Source organism: Brachionichthys hirsutus, chromosome 14 (assembly GCF_040956055.1).
Source record: "Brachionichthys hirsutus isolate HB-005 chromosome 14, CSIRO-AGI_Bhir_v1, whole genome shotgun sequence".
Lineage (NCBI taxonomy): Eukaryota > Metazoa > Chordata > Actinopteri > Lophiiformes > Brachionichthyidae > Brachionichthys > Brachionichthys hirsutus.
The window spans coordinates 5138062-5159639 of NC_090910.1; the positions used below are offsets into that span (position 1 = coordinate 5138062).

General features: G+C 40.3%; 1 protein-coding gene across 1 annotated transcript in view; it reads left to right on the forward strand.

The window, feature by feature from the left end:
- col11a1a (collagen, type XI, alpha 1a) overlaps nt 1–21578 on the forward strand; it is a 60668-nt gene that overhangs the window by 27977 nt on the left and 11113 nt on the right. The window contains exons 27-50 of the mRNA XM_068747777.1: nt 317–370; nt 477–521; nt 1444–1497; nt 1587–1694; nt 1816–1869; nt 3299–3352; nt 4582–4626; nt 4739–4792; nt 4870–4914; nt 6617–6670; nt 7265–7318; nt 9372–9425; nt 9723–9830; nt 12021–12110; nt 13547–13600; nt 14747–14854; nt 14954–15061; nt 15524–15577; nt 15678–15731; nt 16197–16304; nt 19142–19195; nt 19277–19330; nt 19527–19580; nt 19961–20014. Of these exons, the coding sequence (XP_068603878.1) occupies nt 317–370; nt 477–521; nt 1444–1497; nt 1587–1694; nt 1816–1869; nt 3299–3352; nt 4582–4626; nt 4739–4792; nt 4870–4914; nt 6617–6670; nt 7265–7318; nt 9372–9425; nt 9723–9830; nt 12021–12110; nt 13547–13600; nt 14747–14854; nt 14954–15061; nt 15524–15577; nt 15678–15731; nt 16197–16304; nt 19142–19195; nt 19277–19330; nt 19527–19580; nt 19961–20014 (1575 nt within the window). The remainder of the gene's footprint in view (nt 1–316; nt 371–476; nt 522–1443; nt 1498–1586; nt 1695–1815; nt 1870–3298; nt 3353–4581; nt 4627–4738; nt 4793–4869; nt 4915–6616; nt 6671–7264; nt 7319–9371; nt 9426–9722; nt 9831–12020; nt 12111–13546; nt 13601–14746; nt 14855–14953; nt 15062–15523; nt 15578–15677; nt 15732–16196; nt 16305–19141; nt 19196–19276; nt 19331–19526; nt 19581–19960; nt 20015–21578) is intronic.

A 21578-nucleotide genomic window follows, 5' to 3' on the forward strand; every position in this document is an offset into this window, starting at 1 on the left:
CCCTTTAATTAATGGGGTTTTAAGAGTAACATGCATCTTTCTATTGCCTGATTGTAATTTAAATACATTTCAGTCAGTTGATTCCAGCATGGATGCATTACTTGCATTTAATATTACAGGTAGTTTAATGAGTGTTGTTTTTGTAATGAAGTGACCAGATAGTTGAAGTATTTGCATTAAACCTGTTAAGTGTAATCAGTTACTTCAGTTACAGTTACACCATATAGCATCTGATAGCTTGATATCTACGCTTGAAGACGTTCACTCCTACGACTGCAAATTGTACAGTAACCATGTGTTTGTCTCTCTCTTCCAGGGTCCATCAGGTCCACAGGGTCCTATTGGTTATCCCGGTCCTCGTGGTGTCAAGGTACACTTTGATTTCATGCGGATACTTGTTATTCTACTTTTCAAAATGTTATTTTTCTTCTCTTACATCTGCAACGACTGTGACTCTTGTCTTTCCTGTCCGACAGGGTGCTGATGGTGTCCGTGGTCTCAAGGGTTCAAAGGGAGAGAAGGTATAAACGTGTCTTTTAGGACATACTATATTATAGGATATAATGTAGTTTTGAAATATAGCAGGATGTACTGATGTCGATGATATGTGTCCCATTGGGCAGCAGTCGATAGCTTTCCTTAGTGACTACTTTCTTGATGTGACCCTCAATTGGCGGCTGAATTTAAAGTTGTCGTCCTCGAGTCTTTGGTTTCAAAGAATGCTGCAATCCATCTCAAATACTTTTGAAATGTTCAGCCTTGTGTCATCATGTCGGTTTCAAACTGAGCTGCTTATTAATATGCATGACATTTATCCAAGATCCGCACAGATCCTGAATTAAACGCATGGTCCCCATGAGTGGCATTGTTCTTTCTGAAATGCAGCGATTCATATCAGTCTTCTTATTGAATTATTTATAGAGAGCGATTCCAAAGCCAAACCTTGTGGATAAAAGGTTTGCTCGCGGCCTGTGTGTTGTTGTGTACGTGGTATTTATGGATGTCGGGCAAGAGACATGTTCATTGATTTATAATGCATCAGAAACGGCTGAGAAACGGCCATGGGTGACAGACTGGAAACACAGTTTCAAAGAAACGAGTAGTCGGTAATGCAGTATCCCTCGATATCTATTTGATTTGTATTTTTTTTTAAACGTCTTATATTTGAGTAATACATAAATAATACAGAATCATAAAGGTCTAAAAATCAGTCCACAGTTCACAGATTAAAAACAATGCGTCTCACCATCCAACATCTTCCCTGTTCTTTCCATATGCTATTCCATTATTTGGTCAGCAGATGGCAGCGTCAATCCTGTTAGCAGAAAAGCAACAAATGTCTTGAACGAAACAGAATCAGAATCAGATGTAGAAATTAGTCCATGAATGAACGCTTTATACATTATAATGAAATAAACAAACATGATTCTTCCTTATTTTTAGGGTGAGGATGGTTTTCCAGGTTTCAAGGGAGACATGGGAATCAAAGGAGATCGGGTGAGGGTCCTTCCTGAACCATCATCAACATGTCCAGCTCCTTGTCTTTAAATGCAGATGGTTTCTATACACCTCTGTTTGGTTCACAGGGTGAGCTTGGTTTGGCTGGGCCTCTTGGAGAGGATGGCCCCGAGGGTCCCAAAGGCAGAAGTGGCCCCAACGGAGAGCTTGGTCCCATTGGTGCTGCTGGAGAAAAGGTACGACGACTCAAATGCATGAATCCTATTTGGCCAAGTTTCCATCTCACTTGCTTCTTTATTTTCGCCTCACTTCTGTTGCGATGCTGTGCTGACAGCTTGTTATATCCATGTCTGACAGGGTAAACTGGGCGTTCCGGGGTTGCCAGGTTACCCAGGAAGACAAGGACCTAAGGTAAGCTATCGCCACTGGCAGTGTGGTGAGGGATGTTTTCTTTTGTAACGTCTGACTGAATCTGCACCGGAGGCCTTGACAGTTGTGATAACAGTTGCCTGTTATCACAACCGTCAAGGCTCCATGCTTATCAGAGTGCCCGGGCACAACAAAACGCACAAAACCATTCACGCCGGACGACGTGATCATGTCATGCAAATAGATTTAGCATATCAAGAATCGCTCTGTGCCTTTCATATTGAAACCAGGTTTTTTATGATAAACAAAGCAGACCAGCTGACAGTCGAAACAGATTTGACTGTGGGTACGATAACAGTATTTGTTATCTTTGGTACAATAGATGTTTAGCACCGTAGATTGGAAAGAGGCTTTCAGTTATTAAAGGCTAAACATTTCATGATTTATAAATGATTTACATTTCATTGCTAAGAATAGCTTTTTTTTGGTGTCCAACTTGAAAAGAAATCCTTTTGGTTTGTGATTTTCCCCCTCTAGTGTGACATTTGGTTTTTTTCATCTTTTTTACATATTTTCTAATTGAAAAGGCTTTAATTGGCACCAATAAAAATGTCTCTCACCAATTCCTGTTCGATTATCAGCAAATCGATCGCCAAAATGCAAAACCTATCTGCAAAATCCTCTTTTTTGAGAAAAGTAAAAAAAACGTGTTGTTTTCTTGCAGAATGCTATTATTTAAGGATAATCCACTGATCTCAGACTTTATTACTGTATCATGTGTAAACAATACCGACTCAGTATTGATGCCTTGCAAAGTGCACAGAGAACGTTTTCCACTACTTTTTCTGGATAATTTTGCAGATAGGAGGTTTTGCGTTTCGGCCATCGAAATGAGATTGAGGATTTAGACTCCCTGCTAATGAATCACTGTCTCATAATGCAGTGGCCTAACAAGAAGCATCGTGTGGTGTGTGTGTGTGTGTGTGTGTGTGTGTGTTTTTCATATGCAGCTTTACATCATTTGTCTAAGAAAAAATCTTCTGCCATCTTGATAAACTGTTCAGATTCTGGAACAGGAAAAGTTTCTGAATTTGATCTTTTCTCTTGCGAAGGCAGGAAAAGCTGTTTATGTTAAACTTCCACTATACACAATTGTAAAGGTGTTTTTTTTTTCATGCTCATTGTGTTCAATAATGATGCTCAATCTAACACACATTTCTTTTCTTTGAAAAAATAACATTACAAAAAAATCAGGACGGATCAACATGTCTTGGCTCAATTTATTTCAAACTACCTGTGTTACCGTTTCCCTGGTTGTGTTAACATTGTGAAGCCGCACGGCAGATTGTATCCAGGAGGAGTAGCAGATGAATATATGATGAGCCCTCATTAGCATGCGTGCCTTGACCCACAGAGTCTTCCTTGTTTCTTTCATTCTGCTTTATCATTTCTCTCTCTCACATATTGTCAGGGCTCAAGTGGCTTCCCCGGGTTCCATGGAGCCAATGGTGAGAAAGGAGCCAGGGTAAGAAAGCACACTGTTATTGAAAACACACACTGTGTCTGTTTGTGTATGGAAATCACCACAACATCATATCCCAGGACAAAGGGAAATTGATTCCTATTATAAAGGCTTCTCTGGTGGGGGGGGGCTGGAAACAATTAAGCTTTCACTGAGCTACACTCTCTGGGCTGCACAAATGAGTTTCACTCTTTGAAGTACAGGTTTAATTTTACACTTTTGTGTACAATAGCTAACTATTCTTGATTCACTTTAATTCAAGTTGACAAAAGTATTGATTCATTCAAACTTAAATGTTTTTAAGCATAGCAGGAAATAAGTTGTGCTGTTTCCTTTGTTGGGTCCTTCAGAATCATTGAATGGACACTTAGGACACTTGCTACAGCATCCCACTATAAAGTCAGAGGCTATCTTCCAAAATTAAACATGGTTTAGTAAAATGAAGTAGAATTTTGTCCACGGTTGAATTAGAGCCAGAAAACCAATTCCTGTGAGTCTACAACAGGGGTGGGCAAAGTTTTTGACTCGCGGGCCACAATAGGTTCTAAAATTTGACAGAGGGACTGGACCAAGAACAGATGGACAAAGTATTTGTGTGAGCTAATATAAATGACACATGAAAGCTATTGCATTAAAGGATTTGGCCTTTTACAGGTAGCATTACAGGGATTAGGTCAAATGAATGAGGTTTAATTATAATACAATTTTATTTAATGATATAATTTGGACAAGTTTGGCGGGCCGGATTAAAAAGACCAACGGGGCGCATATGGCCCCCGGGCCTGGGTTTGCCCATGCCTGGTCTACAAGTATTTTCACTGCATTTGTTGGCAGGCAATTTCTGCTGCTTCAGCCAGCCAGAGGACAAAGAACAGAGTTTGCTGTCAATCAAAATGTGCATCTTGTGCCATAAAGATGGACCTGCAAACCCTTTTTGTTTAGCGATTGATATATGACCCTTTGTTTGCTCTAAGAATAAGATATTAGTTATCATTCTGTATTCTAATTTGCCATTTTAACTTTTACCGTAATCCCCCCCGAGTAAATGTGTACAAATTTGCTAGGATATACAAAAGTTAAAAGGTAGTTAACTGCTACAGTTTACTTTTTATTATTATTAATAAAACGAAAAGCAACTAGTGACTAAGGTTTGTCAGCACTGAGGAGCCTTGAGGTGTCGTTAGACGTTGCACAACAACTAGAAAATATGTTGTTCTTTAATTATCTAACAGGGTGTTGCAGGAAAAGTCGGCCCAAGAGGTCAAAGAGGTCCAACAGTAAGTATCGCTATGTGATTTCCATATTTAAAAAAAATAATAATAATTCAAATAAATCAGCTTGATTCAACTTTCGATGCTTGGTTTGATTGTAGTTTTTGTTCCTCCCTAGGGTCCCCGTGGGGGTCGTGGAGCCAGAGGTCCAACTGGGAAGCCAGGCTCAAAGGTAGAGCCCATGTCAAACACATGCAGGCCAAAGATGCTCTTTGAAAATAATAAACAATTTGTTGTTGTGTGTTGCAGGGCACGTCGGGCCATGATGGCCCTCCAGGCCCACCTGGAGAGAGAGTAGGTCACAACACTTGAAGAGTGGGATAGTTGTAACGCATGTGAACACACACACACACACACAGAGAGACAGTTGTAGCTTTGTGTCCGCTGATCAGTTTTCTGTACATTAAGAAATGTCCTTGAGACATTCACCAGCGTTTGCTACCGTTTCTGACTGGCCACTAAAAAATATTGAAATTTACTGACGGACTTTCTGATAAAAAAGAAAGAATAAAATGAAAGTAAAATGGAAACAACAAAGAATTTATAGACTCAGTTGTTTAAATCTGTCACTCGCTGCTGGTAAAATGTAATGTGCTTTGATGTCCTGTTATAAAACAATCATAGTCTGTATTCGTTGGTACTCCTACTTGCGTCTAACTGCATTTTCATTTTTGCTTTTATTTTTTCTCTTCTTTTTATGATGCACTAAAAAAAAAAGAGGAATTTATTCAAAACTACATTTACAGACGTTAATAACGTCCTACCAGCCCTGGGTAGCTATACAGGGCTAAACCTGTGCTGCTCAGCCAAAGGCTTCCAGCACTCGCCACCTAGTTTTAGTTAGTTCTACTAGCGTTTTAATTCTATTAATTTATTTTCTTAAATCTGGAATAAATATCTGGAATGAAATACGATCTGGATTTTTTTTTTTGTGGGCTGTCTCAAAACTCTTCAGGAATGTTGAAGATGCTGATTGGCAGCTCTAGCTGAAATTCATGACTGTGTGGGTGGAATTAAATTTTGAAAGATTCACAGTTGACCCCCATGGACCAACTGCAGAAGCTGTCCTGCTCCACATCCTGTGATTTACTTGATTTCAAACATGCCCTAACATGCCCTGATGTGTGTGATTTACAGAGATATGTTGGGTTATTTTTTCAATATTAAAATGTAGAAGAAATATCAACATAAAATGTTAAACAAATGCACATTTTCACTGTGTCAACATATTTACTTTCCTCTGCCGCGTTCCTGCGTCTGGCAGTGAGACGGTTTTGTACTGTTTGAACACATACATTTTGAACTTGAGAATTTATATTTCGCATTTGTCTGACACCTCATGGATGCACCACATATGCACGTTTTGGGGTGCATATGGATATACGGATTTAAAGTATTTGTTTAATTTTTCATGAAATGTCCGTTTGATAAAGTCGAATTACTTTCTGTCATCTACTGACTTCAGCTCAACGTGGAACGAGAACAGTTTCTCCCAACAGTCGCGTCTATTATTACTACCCTGTGTTATGGATCGCCATTTGGCATTTAGCAGGATTTACATTTATTTTAGAACTGCCATTCAATTCTAACAGTGAGCCAGAAAATGATCTCTGATAACAAGTGAGATGAGCTGAAAGTTCCACGCTCGCTGCTGGAGAAAGAAGGGGACGACAACAAACGTTTCCCCAGCCTATTTTGTACTTCATGCACTACTCAGAATAATGATGAGCACATTTGATATTAGGATGTTTGCTGGTTGATATTAGGATGCAACGATGACAAAGTAGAAAAACAAATACACTGTAATCATTCATTGCAATGATAGTTGCATGCTTAATTTACTTAAATTAGACTATTCCTTTCAGAACTATTTATGAGCAAATTCCCAAATTGAAGGGGAAAAAATAATCTGTCTTCCTGAGGCTTCTAAACTTGATTTTGTTTTTATTATTATTGCTTCTAACACTGACTGTTAGTTTATTATTTTCTCTTGCAGGGGCCCCAAGGACCTCAGGGACCCGTGGGCTTCTCTGGACCGAAGGGTCCTCCTGTAAGTACTTCCTTCTTACTCCTGTACACCTCTCAGTGATTTCAGGAGCCCATTTTCCGTTTCACGCTGTCGCTTGTTCGACTTTGACTCCTCTATAAAGTCAAGAACGAGGTCTTGAGCGGCTCTTCACGGAAACAATTACTTCCTTGAGATAACATTTGTTCTGATTCTGCGCGATATAAATAAGATCAAGGTCCAATTAGGCCCAATTGGCCAAAATCATAAATATTGATTGATTAAATTTGAGCAGTTCATGGGGTAAAGTAACACATAGCACTACCTGAAATCCTGAGCATTAGACTAAGTGTTACTGAAGCAGAACCCATTTTCTCACTCCCCAGTCAGGTGGTAATTTCACGTTATTGATTCAGCTAGATGCATTGCTCGCTCCCGGCCCTCAGCTGATCATGTTGCTCCTGTCACATTAAACATAACTTGTTATTTTCTTATGAGTGTTGCTGTAGTCCAGCTACCAGTGTGCTATTCTGGAAATTGTACTTGCAATACAGATATTATAATACAGCAATCATGAAATCCGCCATCTTATTCATTTGGATGTGATGGTGATAAATGTGTTTTTTTTCTCCTAACCAGGGACCTCCTGGAAAGGATGGTCTGCCCGGACACCCCGGTCAGCGTGGGGAGACGGTGAGTCATGAAGTTTCAATGTCAATGCATGTTTTTTCCACTCTCACTGCTCAGCCTTTTATTTAATCCAACCAGAAACAGTGTCGCTGCGTCATGGTTGGGAGTTTGTGCTACTCTTTCAAAGTAATGCTGTCATTAGGAACTTTTTAGCTGCGCCCTCACATTATCTCTTTGGTTTCAGGACAGGTCTGATCCCTCAATCAGTGAGGTGGACTCCAATTGAATCTCCTCTCTAGTCCAAATCCTCATCTGATCTCAATTGCCCTTGTGTGCAGGGGATTACAATCAGTGATGCAACATCTCAGGGCAATGCCAAAGGGGCAGACGCTTGTCTTAAAGCAAAACCCGGAGACAAATCCCTTGTATATGTAGTCTGTCTGCTTTGGCTCCAGTCAGACAAACATAGACACACACGCACACACACACACACACACATAGACCGCTCATTTGCCAGCTGTCATTGCACAGCATTTTCTGCAATTAAATAGTTCAGGAATCATAAGATAAAAAGCAGCACGACTGAAATTGCTGTTCTGTGTTGCGTTGGGAAGATGCACAGATGGCATATTGTTTGAGACATTTGTTTGCCGACGAAGAAAGACAAACAGCAAAGCTGATGGCGCCGCACTTCCCTGTTCTCAGTCGTTCCTCTGTTGGTATGCATCAGCGCGCCTTGATTTGACGGGGGCTTGGAGGGCCATAAATATCACTAAGATCCTGACAGATCATCGCCTCTGTCATTAACGCTTCCCTTCCTGCCTGTCTCTTTCCCGTAGATAACGCAATAAACACCACACACACACACACACACGCGTGCTTCCGTGCTTTTGCTGCTGCTCAAGTGAAAGATTGAATCTTCATTAAAATGTTATTGCTCTAGATTTATGTGCCGATAAAGAGGCTCCACTATGATAACAGATCACACCAATAAAGACACACGTAGAAGCCTCGCCTCACCAATTGGAGGAAGTGAAAATAAAGAATCAGTATCCTGATTCTGTAAGATAATTGCTTGGGGGGGGGTTCATGGAATAATACATCACCATTAACCACAACAGTGATCAATAGGCCCCAGTCTTGGGTTGGAAAAGTTTAGTTGGGATAACAGGTTAGAACTAGTTTAGTGTTCTATGTGTGCAGTGATTTAGCGAGAGTCAGTTCAGTGTGGAGGCTGATGATTCAGAGATCGGGTGAAGAGTCATGGATCAATCAGAATGAAAACCAGCACTGACTTTACAGTTTGATATCTTTGCTCCATGTGGTTCACTTTATGCATGAATAGATTTTACTCGTTCACCTATGCCTTTCCTGCTTTAAAACACTGTATGACCATGTCTGGAAATAATTTGTTTACACAGATTATTCAGATTATTTGGAAGCGAAATCAGGCTGTGGCAAAAAAAACAAACACAGAAGGCCATTCTGTGGCTTTGGCATCGACGCTTGAGATGTTGACTTCTGGAATATTTGGCTTTTCCTCTCATCTTTCTTGAATCTTTAAACTTAAAATTGTTGTCTAAATGTAAAATACATATTTACTCCCAGACACACCAAATGAAGGGCAGCCATTGGCTGATGTGATCAGACATAATCAAGCCTTCAGCAGACGTCCCCTGCCTTGCTTCATCTTCGTCTTTGTGTCGTTTCAATCATCATCTCTCAGAGTATTTCTCTCTTTTCTCATTTGTCAGCAACAAAATTAACCAGTGACTGAAAGCCTGGTTGAGTTCGTGTTAGAGACGAGAGACTTTTAGAGCAGGTCTCTTGTTTTACTGTTCCATCCCATTCTGACTGAAAGCCTTCAAATTACATCCACAACTATTTAATGAATAATTTTTTTTTGGTAGATATCATAGCCCTGTATTATAATTGACTTGATTCTGATTACAATTTTATTTTATTTTATTTCTACCTCAAGGAAATACCAAATAAGCATTTGTCTTATCTGATATCATAATTCTGGGAAGTTAAATCAGAAATGCTTCTCTACTTGTTAGCAACATGTTTACTACATTTATCAACTCCAAATTGAAGGATTTGCAATCAATTTCAGGGTTTCCAAGGAAAAACAGGTCCCCCAGGCCCAGGAGGTGTTGTCGGGCCCCAGGTAATATAAATGATTTAATAAAGCATAAATGTATACAATATAAAGATTATACTTTTATGTATGTCTGTGATATTGTTGACCACTGTACTTACCGTTTAGTATCATAGTAGGAAGATAAATAATATATAAAAAAAACCATGTTGGTGGAGTTAATTTTTTTGCTTTTGTTTTGGAAACAGATTTATTTATTTGGATTTTTGTCCACCACTCGCTGATGATCTTATGTTAACGAAAAAGGCCTTTAATAATCCATCCCATAAATTTCATGACTGCATTTACTGCATGGTGTCACGTTAGGGACCAACTGGAGAGACAGGTCCTGTTGGTGAGAGAGGCCACCCGGGTCCCCCAGGCCCACCCGGAGAGCAGGGCCTTCCAGGCGCTGCTGGCAAGGAGGGAGCGAAGGTGAGAATACAGCCCTGAAAGGGACATTCCTAGTATTCCTAGTGATGGATGATAGATGTTTTTATGTGGTAGCACAATATGCTAGAAAAGTTTCATAACCACCGGAGAAGTTTTGCCCTTCTGTGGTGGTTAATACACTTGTTTCTAATTGTAAGCTAAAGACGTATCTTCCTATCATTAGCCCTCAGCTAGCTGTTACACCAAACTCTGCGTCTTGCAATACATTTAATAGTTTATAATTTATCTGATTTCATCAGATAAATTATATCCGAAGCTTAATTTGAACATTTATTCTTTATTTTATTTCCATCCCTATTTTAACTTTTTTTCAAAATTTTCACCACTTTTGTACCTATTTCTGCATTTAAATAATTTGTAGCAAAGCACTGAGGATCATTTTGTGTATGAAAGAACTTATAAAAAATATTATTATGAAAATTATTATTATTGTTGTTATTGATTATATACGGGCTCTGATTTTGTGTTGGTTACACTGGTAAGAGATTGGCGTTATAGAAGTTAACTGAGAACTGGAATAGAACATTAACAAGCAGTTATATTTCTGCAGGGCATGCAATACTCCGTAAACTACTAGATTACTTTACAACAACTGAGGAAAAGCAGAAATTAATAATCCAAAATGATTAATTCATTATAAAAGCAACCAAAACCAAAGCCTCCCCATTACTCTGCTCTAGGGGGGGGGGGCTTCTTCCTTCGACTCTCTCCCTGTCTACTCTGAGTATCTATTAGGAGCAGACAGGAGCCATTTTGTAGAAGTATGGGCTCCTTCAGACTCCCCGACTTCCAGAACCACTCATCCTCCCCTGCCTCCGGTCGTCTCCTTCAACCCCCCCCCCCCCCCCCCATGTCTCCTGCTTGACTTTTTTCCATCTTCCCTGAGCAGACAGTTTAATCAGACTCCAAACCCTTCTCCACTCCCGGCCCCACTTCCATCCTCACCCCGTTCAGCCTCGTGCATCAGTATGCCGGGGGGGGGGGGGGGGCAGTGTGTGAAAGTCTTCGCCACCGAGATAAATCCTCTCATACCTCTCAAGCCCACTCCTCTGTGCTTCCCTGTGAACAGATCAAGTCGGGCTGCCATTACAAAAAAAAGACAATGAAACCAGAATTAATTGTTTCAATGCGACGCACAAAATCGACCAGGAATCAATTATGTTTTCATTTCATTGTTGGCAAAGAAATGGTTCTCTGTGAATTTTTATTTCCTTCCCTGTAGCGTGTTGCAAACAACATTTTAGTCTGAAATCTTTGTGATTCCTATTGTGACTGATTATGCGAGGGCGTAAAGTATTTTACCGCTGGATGACAGCGTTGATGAACCCACCACAACATACGTGCTTTAAAATCATTGTCGGTAATGGCCCATTAAAATTGATGTTGGCTACAAAACAAGCACGCTTAAGTTCTTTGTGGGTTGAGAAAAGCCATTAGTGCATCTGCACGCCAGCTATGGTGGCAGCGTTCTCTCGCTTACCTGCAAGCCGTGTGCAAAGCGTGGAGCTGCTTCATGCAATGTCAAACTACATGCACAGATACCCTCAGAAGGCTCACAGGGAAGAAGGTGCTAAGTAGCTTTAAGGAGACGGCTTGACATCCGTCTCAGATTATCAGATCTCTCCTCAGGCACGTATCAAACCCGCCATGTCCTCGAAGCAATGCCGACACCTTGCCAACAACAATGCAACACGTCACAGTTGATAAAGTCCCATTAGGTATGCCCGTAGCTTAATTTTAAATTAGAAACTGTTAAAATAGTTCCCAGTTCTAAATCCACAGCTTGTTGTTGCAAGATTGCGACGTAATTCTGTGTGTTTGTAATAACAGTCATTGCAGTCTGGAATCTTTGCTTCATCTATCTGACACTTCAGTTAAGATGTAAAGAAGTGTTAACGCAGGGAGTACTTTAATGTGTTATCTGCCCATCTGATACTGGTAACACTTTGATTTCTTGCTCGTGTCTGATAATTTAGTTGATAAAGATGTTTTCCTTGTTTCTTCTCATTTCATCAGTAGAAAATAAAAGTCGTCATGTTCTTTAAATAGAATTTATCATGAAGCAAATTGTTGTTTGAAATAGATAAGTATTACTTTATTGATCATTTGTACACTGATGAATGAATGAAGCCACTGTTATTCTGACACCATCACGTGGGACTGTGTGTATAGGGAGATCCTGGACCGCAGGGGACCTCCGGTAAAGACGGTCCGCCCGGCCTTCGAGGTTTTCCTGGAGAAAGAGGTCTTCCTGGCGCCACCGTGAGTGCTTCACCTGCACCTTACGTATATTTGCTTGTAGAATGTGACAGAACTTTGCAAGATGATAAATGAATCAGCATCTAGAGCCATTCACTGTATTAGAGACACTAACCCTGAAATTCAGTGTCAGCTATCAATCCCACGCAGAGGAAATCCAAAGCGACGTCTTACAAATGAACAGGCGGTGCTTCTGCATCGCTTTGCCGCCCGTGCAATTCTGTTTTGTAATATGGAAGCAGAAAATTGTTAGATAGGGATCCATTTGTGAGATCTTTCTTAGGTTTAGCTCAAGGCCTTGAATTGTTTATAATATTTCAGTGTTGCTTGGTTTTGTTTTTGGGTTTTTTGGGAGCATTTCTAACCTTATGTGCTTTTCTCTATATGCATTGCTGACTCAATAAATAATTTAGTGAAAAATGTTGCCAATTAGACTGTGGGAGGTGGGAATTTATATTCTATGGGGGGAGAGAAAGTGTTTTACTTCCTGCAACCTCAAGGTCAGTGAAGCTCTGCCGGCCAGCAGCACTGCTGATTGTTTGCTGCAGTTGTAATTTACTGTAGCACACAGGCAGAGCCGACAGAGACTCATTACCCATACTACCATGTGCTCCTTTGTAGCCCGCCAGGGACCTGCCCACAAACACATTGTGAGCATTGACCAACATGTGAAAGCACACATGCATGTGCAACCTTTTACACACACTGTTCCAAAACATGTGCCAAGCAAATATTGCACACATGCATTTACACACAGTACTGTCTGGACTAAAAGTCAATATATTTGCAAGAAAATCCTCTAGGTGCAGTACCCATAAGAGCATGATTCTGAAGGGAATGATGCCATTGGATTTGCTATGAGTCACTGAGTTACCTGTTATGGATATTGGATTCTTTCTCCTACACACTGAGGCTTTCGCTTTGGTCTACCCAGATGGAATTGTCAATAACAATGACACTTCTTGTGTTATCTAGCTGAAGTGACAAATCAGTAAATGAAGGCAGGCATTCCTGGCTGGCTGATACCTGATGATGGAGCTGTTAAAGCTTATATAAGGTTTTTTTTTTTTTCTTTTAACATTTATTTTACCAGATAAACAATTTAGATTAATAATCTCTTTTACAATTGCAACCTGGCCAAGAAGGCAGCAAAGTTACACATTGAATTGTACATGTATAAATAAGAAAACGCAATACAAGTAAAACAAAATAAGAACACATATCCTACGATATAGGCAACAAAAGCATGACAAAAGTCTACACAGTGTTACAAGAGCAGCTAGAAGTAAGGACTTCTGAGATGTTTTGCCTGAAATTAGTTAAAGAAATGATGGAATCTAACTTGAGTTGAATCTGATTTAGAGACTTGAGACTGATTTAAAGCTGTGCGCATATTCACAAAGTCCTCACATATTTGTTTCTTCTTCTTTGCCCCACAGGGCACAGCAGGGCTGAAAGGAGGAGAGGGCCCCCAAGGTCCACCTGGTCCAGTTGTAAGTATTCTTTATCCTGTGATCTAAGATCCTTTTGGGTAAACAGACCTGCCTCTTTCTTCTCTCTGTTCGATTTTGTGTCGTTGATTAGTGTGGAGGCTTGTACAGAATATTTCATGTTTTAGCCAAGCACCAGAGGGCGTTTTGCATCATTTGGACAAGAAAATATATATTTTTTAAAGTCTCAAATATATTTTTGGTAGCTGCACAGACTTCTCTGGGCCTGCTTAACTTTGATTCAACGTAGAGACATGGAGTTTGGGCAGTACTGTACAAACTTTGAGCGACAGTTACTATTTATTTATTTAAGTTTAAGTTGCTGTTCTTTTTCTGTTTTTTTTTATGAATTTATCACACATTTGGCCAGTGCTGTCCAGTGTGTGCATCTGCTACAGCAACAGCTGGGCTAGCTGCAGCTTCAGAGAAAGGACAACATGGCCTTTAGTAATCAACTGAAGGTTAATACAATTACTAGCTGAAAAGATAGATTGGATCTCAAACATAAAATTCATTTTTAAGTGTATGTGTAATACGATGAAACTCACAGTAATGTCATCGGCGCTTCGTTTATTAATTTTCCCGTGAACGCGTGACCAAATTTAATCTCATCCTCAACACGCAGCGATTTGTCACAGGAGCATCCATGCAGGTAGAGGAGCTGGCTATCAAGTCGGTCTTCCTCCTAGCGCTCAGAGACAGCTCGTAGTAAACAAACACACAGAATAGTACTGTAATACAGCCTGGAAAGCCTCCACATGAGTCACAGTGCAGTCATCGCCAGCGTTGCTTCGGCACATCCTGCATCCGTCCTGGAGGTTGCGTCCCGATGTTTTAAGTCTGCTGAGCTCTTATTAAACTCTTCTGAAGGAGTACACTTCACCGTTTATTATTTTTATAGACAGATCTGAAACGAGGTAATTGTCAGTTTGCTCATATAGTGAGCGAAATGACAAAAAAAAAGGGCTATGGTCCATCCCCAGGCCTTGATTTGGAGACCAATTAAAGGGCCACCCAGAGAAAAGAGTGGTTATCTTTAATCATATCAATCAAGCTACAAAACACACTTCCTTTCCCCTCCAGAATAAACAGGCCATGGCCCCTGTCTTTTATTTTTTCACTCATCATCTTTCTCTCTCAATCTAACAGGGTTCTCCCGGTGAGAGAGGTTCTGCTGGTGCAGCCGGACCAATCGGCCTGTCTGGTCGACCTGGTCCTCAGGGTCCTCCAGGTCCTGCTGGAGAGAAAGGAGCACCTGTAAGTATGGTTTTGCTTTCCTGCAGCGGTCGGTACTAAACTGTTTCTGTCCACCATTTGTAGTTTTGAACATTTTATTTGAACAAATTCTTCTCATAGGGTGAGAAAGGGCCTCAAGGTCCATCTGGTCGCGATGGTGTTCAGGGTCCTGTTGGTCTTCCTGGACCTGCTGGACCTCAAGGTCCACCCGGAGAAGATGGAGACAAGGTCAGTAACCAAGTCCCTCCACCACCCATTAGTTTTCTCTTGGCCCAGTTACACTTAGTCTGCTCTTAAACTGAGGAGACTCAACCAGATGGCAAATAAATATTTCTCACCATGTTCCCACAGAGGCCATCTGCATAGAAAATATGGCCGTCCATCTTCACAACCACATGTGCCAGTAAACACAATTTGAGGAGATGTAAAAGGAAATACAGTTGCTTCTTTCAACTCCTGCATTCAATGTGCCCTTTGAGGTTACAAATTTCGCTGGAAACATATGCTGGGCATTAAATTCAGAACTTCGGTTCATTCATAGGGTGCTTTTTAAATATCATGTGTGTAAATACTGTTGTTTGTGTTAACCGTAGGGGTTTGAATGATTTTCTTCTATTAATTGTTAACATTTAGAGAAGACTTTATGCTCAGCTCAGATGTTTGACCATGTGGTTAATTCTCTTTTTTCAGGGAGAAGTTGGAGAGCCTGGTCAGAAGGGAAGCAAAGCTGACAAGGGAGAACAGGTGCATTTACAGGATGGCACATTTCCATGTTCACACGGCGATACCGGTACTTGCTTTTGCAGGATGTTATGTTAGGTAGAAACTTTCTGTTTGTGTTCAGGGTCCTCCTGGTCCAGCTGGTCTCCAAGGTCCAATAGGTGCCCCAGGTCCTGCTGTAAGTAGAGCCCTAAAGCAACACATGGGTGAAGCACGTGACCCCATGAAAATAGGTGTTGTCTTTAACAGAAAGACAGTATATATAAATGCTCTGCTGATGAAATTGATCAGAATATTGGCATCTAAGTCCCTTAAAACTATTAATTTTCAATGAATCTGAGGACCTTCCCTTCATATCTAGAATATCAAACTTAAATTAAAGCCCTCCGTTGAGGTCTCCACTGTTACATCAGGAAACAATGCACACATTTGCACCAACATTTAAAAGTATAACAGGAAGAAGCCAACAGTTATAGATGAGAGAAGAGGCCACATTGTTCTCGTCTTGCTAATGTTGTATATTATTGTTTACTGTATGAAGTGTATGTACATGTGTTCTTGAGTCGTACTTGTAACAGAAGTAGATCCCAGTTTATACAAAAATGACCAATCAAATAAAAGTGAGTGTGTTTTTTTCTCACAGGGAGCTGATGGAGAGTCAGGTCCCAGAGGGCAACAGGGTATGTTTGGACAAAAGGGAGATGAAGGCGCCAGAGGTTTCCCTGGACCCCCTGGTCCCATCGGTCTGCAGGTCAGTACCATTCATCCATGCATCTATGTACAGCGCATGCTCCAAATATATACTGAACATTACTGCAAAGATATACAATGAGCCATGTAGCGTGAAAATACAGCATTCTAGTTCACTATTGCAACTCGAACATGCTAAATGCAATAGCTATGTTTACTTTGCTGATAGAAAAATGCAACCGGACCCCCCCAGTGAGTAAAAATAATGTATATTATGAAGTTATTGTGCTACTCAGTTTTCAAATAGACATCAAAGGCATATGAACACAAGCAACACTACTCATATCTTTGACAATAAATTACAAATGAAGGCAGAACAATTTCCAATCCTGCCTCCACAACCTCATCTATTCATATTACAGACTGTCCTGTCCCTCTGACTTAGGCTTGCTTCCCTTCTGCTGCCATTCTGCCTCGACTGTTTCACTAGTCAGGTGGTGACAGTTCGGCTTCTGGGGTCTTGTAGCTGTCTCTGTGGATTAGGTGAATCTCATCACTGTGGGATTAAAAACACGCCGCTCTCTACGACCTACAGATTCTCACATTTCATTGATGAGAAATTTATAACTCACTCATCAGGTGAGGCATGTCACCTTTTGATTTATTTTTGCTAGCTTTATCCCCCCCGAGCCTTCACATCTATTTGTATTTTCCTGACACGACTTTTTAAATTCTTCAAATTTTCCTTCAAAAGTCCACTGTTGAACAAGCTCTGTTTTAAAGTGTGGCGCAGATTATCCTGATGGATGAAAGATAAATAATTAAAGTACAGCTGTTCTAACAGTCAGAAATATGTCTAGTTAAGAGTACAACTCAGTATGTCATCGACTACGTCAAGTATTTGTGACCTGCAGTATTTAAAGTCACCTCTTCCATCTTAATTTTCTCCTCATTTCAAGAGAAGCAGTGACATGAGTAGGACTGCGGTGGGATCCACTGATTGCTAGTCTGGTTATAACTGGTTTTTCTAAAGCCATACTTGAGTTTCCAGGGTCACTTAATTTTCTGCTTTTGTTCACCAACACTCCACTATGATTACATGATTATGATTAAGTGTGCACAAGTGGTGGGAAGGAAAAATGCAAATGAATAAATGCCATGACCCACATCAAATATATTACCCATTTTCTTTCCTTCACTGTATATATTGTCAGATGTCTTTATTATATTAATTTCTAAGCACAATAGATGAAAATTGTTATTCATCTGCCTCGCTGACATCTGCATGTATACTATGCTGTAACATGCATAATCATTGTTCTGCATATGTGGAGGTCGTTAAATTAGACTCATCTGGTGAAGCAGCTTTAATATATATTTATGTGGACCGGCAGCCCTTCTAAAAACACGCCACATGATTCGGTTTGGTTTCAGGTAATTTTGTTAATGTCATCAACAAGCTTACTCTGCAAACACACGCAGTTTATACATAAAAGTGTATTTACAAAGTGTGTTTTGGTGACTTTATGATGACTATCCTCCTCATGGAATCAGATAGGGAATGGGGGCGGGCCTCTATGTGCAGTCAGAGACACAGGTGTACAGGTGTGGATGTGTGAGAGATGGAAAGAAGAAACAATGTTGTTAAAGCCAGATTAAAAAAATTACAGTCATTTATAAAGCAGACTAAAACACTTTACACTACAATTATGTCTAATGATGTTTTTTATCCCTACGATAATAATCTAATGATGTAGGAGCTGTAGAAGTGGCCCCTTTGTTAGTGATTAGCAGTTTTATCCTAATGTATTCTCTTCTGAAAGCACGTTTAGTGTGCACTGCAGAGATTGGGGTCATTGTCTTGATGAAATTACACAGACTACCGATCATCATTCCAATGTGCGATCCTATCTCTGCAGAATTGCCTTCGATGGATCTTTAATTGGGAGTAATTCACTTCCTATTGCGATTCCATTAATCGCATCGACTGACCTGCTCACATCGTCATCTCCTCATCGAGCACATGCTGCATGATTAGTAGCAGCGCTTACGATATTAAACTCGCAGAGATCTTTATTTGGATCACTTTGCAGCTACAAAGGCTTTCTAGCACACCAACGGAACGCTCACAAACAGGAATACAAATTCACAGATGATGTTTGATGCACAAGTACAGCGATCCTGACCAGTTATTTTTTTCATTGGTTGTAATTGTGGGTGGTGTAAACCATGTAGAAGTACCGGTAGTCAGTGTTTGATCTCCTCCATTGAAACCATGAGACTTATGACCCACCACCTGAATCAAGAATGGATACTTACAGATGTGAAGCAGCAAATTACACTTTAATCACAGAAATTACTCGTAGAAATGTCAGGGATCAAACTCACAGGTATTGACCACGCTTCTTACTCAGTCATTTCTCACACATGCTCAGTAACTGGAATATCGAGCTTTCCACATTGTGGGATCAATAAATGTCATCTTCATCTATGCAGATAGATAATTTATTTTTTCCCCTGCCAACATATTTTAGACACACTGCTAAATGCAGCTTCCTTCATACATTGAACTCGAGCATGTTTTAATCCTTTTCCATTTCACGTCTTACTCTGCTGCTGAAGACATATTTGCTTTTAGGTTTAAGGAATACTGTGATCACTAAATTGCAGCACTGCTTTTGTTTTCTCCCGGTTTGTCTGCACAACTTCATCAATAGTTAATCTCATAGTAAACTTGCTCTTGACCTTGCACAGTTTCCATCCACTAAATATTTCATGAAATAGAAGACCTAGATAGCAGCTGTTTGAACCTTACCCCTGTAGAGGACAGCTTTTATTTATTGTCTTTTTTTTTGTACTTTCCTTTTCCTGTAATGTTTTTTGTTTGTTTGTTTTTAGGGTCTTCCTGGACCTCCTGGTGAGAAGGGAGAGAACGGTGATGTTGGCCCCATGGTAAGAGAAGCAACTGATCCTTGTAAGCACACTTACTAAGAGTTTTGTACACTTTAATGATGCTTTCTTTCTTTTCTACAGGGCCCCCCTGGTCCCCCTGGCCCCAGAGGTCCTCAAGGTCCTAGTGGAGCAGATGTGCGTATGACTATTAGCTAACAATGTGCAAATAAACTTATATAACAAGCATTTTAAAAAGGATTTGTTCCATGTAAGACCGTAACTACATCTTCCTTAGCATAGCCACTTATTTTCATCAGACTGCCTGGATATCATCACTTGTCCTCTGCCATGGTGATGGATGATGACTCACTTTCTTTATTTCCTGTTGCAGGGTCCACAAGGTCCTCCCGGTGGAGTGGGACCTGTGGGATCTGTTGGTGAGAAGGTATTGGACTAAATCCTGTTGACCCACCCCATCATGCCATCCTCAGACTCCCCAACAGTTTATTCATTTCATACACTCTGGCTTTTTGCTTGAGTTAATGCTTTGACACTATTAATGTCTATTTTGCAACATTTCTAAGAAGAGTTGTCCATTTTAGAGCCATTTGTCAGGTGGCTGCACCATAAATACTTAATGCTCCACCACAGCCGTTAAAACGGCCCCAGAATATAAAACGGAGGAGGACTGCACTTTGACCAGCTGAAATGAAATGAAATGCCTGCCTTTTTTATCTTAACATCATTTTTAATATGTGAGAACTGCTTTACTGTGACTGACTTTTATGTGATGGCGATGTTGAACTCTGATTTATTTACCCACAGGGTGAACAAGGTGAGGCTGGAAACCCAGGACCATCTGGAGAGGCTGGAACTGGAGTAAGTGAGCTCTGATTCTGATTTGAACAAAATATGTCCTGCAGGAATGGCTTGAACTAATCAATATTTTTTATTGTATAGTATCAGCATTATTAGCAACATATATTCTCAGATATAACCTCAGGAATAAAAGCTGCTTAATAGAAAGTGTTCAGCAAATATATGTAAAAACAAAAAAAATCAGGAAGTGTTCCTCTTCAGAGAGCCGGTGTGTTCACCACACAGTCATTATTCATCACGGTCAGTTGAGTAATTCAGCTTAGTATTGCTCCACATAACCTTCCAAAATCGAGTCTCTTCCTAGACTCTGAATTACCAGGAGAATATCCCAGGTGCTTCCGACTTGAGGAATAATGATTGGATTGACCAGGAAATAAGTCAGTATTTTAACACCGTTCAGCTCCTTTCAGAGCAGAATGGTCACAGTTGTTTGTCTGCTACAATATGGCTGTAGTCGACTTCCCCAGGTTAATCAACCTGTTTTCATTGCAAACATTTCTAATCAGACTACTTGAGGTGAACTTTATTGTTTTGTGAATGTTTATTTACCATAATTATTTATTTAGCTCTGTTATTCCGAGTCAGAGATTTAGAATTTATTCCGTCTTACTCTTGCGTAGCAGCCTTTGTTGACGGCTCCATTAGTTCCACTGGCCCATTCGTCATTAGGAACAGCAGATTAAAAAGATGGCCTTTCTCTAGAGGCAGCATCAGAGCATCATGCTTATCCATAATGTCTCCTCCAAATTCCCCATCACACTGCTGGTGTCATTGACATTTCCAAAGTCACTCTGCAGCTCAAGTCCTCCTCATAAAATTGTCCTTTTTCATCAACGTGTTACGTTTATTACTGATTTATTACACTGATATTCACTTGCCATGGATACAATATAATTTATAGTCATTTCTAGATATTAGTTTATACGGACAAAAGAAATGGTGCTGAGAATGTTTTAATTAGTTAGTTTACTGATTTCTTTTTTTAACTAATCTGGACAATATTGAATATTTTATATACCTGAATGATCATTTTCCTCATCCATCCGTTTGAGTGGGGACAATAAATATATCAAAATTCATGTAAACATTTTTAAGCTCTGTACATGCTTTATGCAAATGCATAATGTGAAGTGACCATGGTTTTACTCAGAGTGAGCATCGGAAAATTCTTGAAAAAGATTGATGAAAGCTGCTGCAGGGGTTTAAAGGCAGCAATGCGCTTCTTCATATCCCTTATCATTTAGGTGTGTGGTGTTTCTATTGATGCTGGAAATGCCACACTTTGTACCTTGGAGATAACTGAGTTATCTGGACAACAGGGGCACAGTAACATCATATCTATGAGCTCATGGTGCTGAAAGCATGCAGACTCCTTTCACACCGACGGTGTATGCCATCAACGCCTGTTCTTCCCTGTTACTGACACTGTGACCACCTTTGGATTCAATTTCCTTCAGCAGCCTCTGACTACGCATCGCGTTCTGGGCTCCATTCAATGCAGTGTTGACAATAGAAACACGTAATAAATACCCTCCTCCTGCCACCCCCCCCCACCCCACTGCTG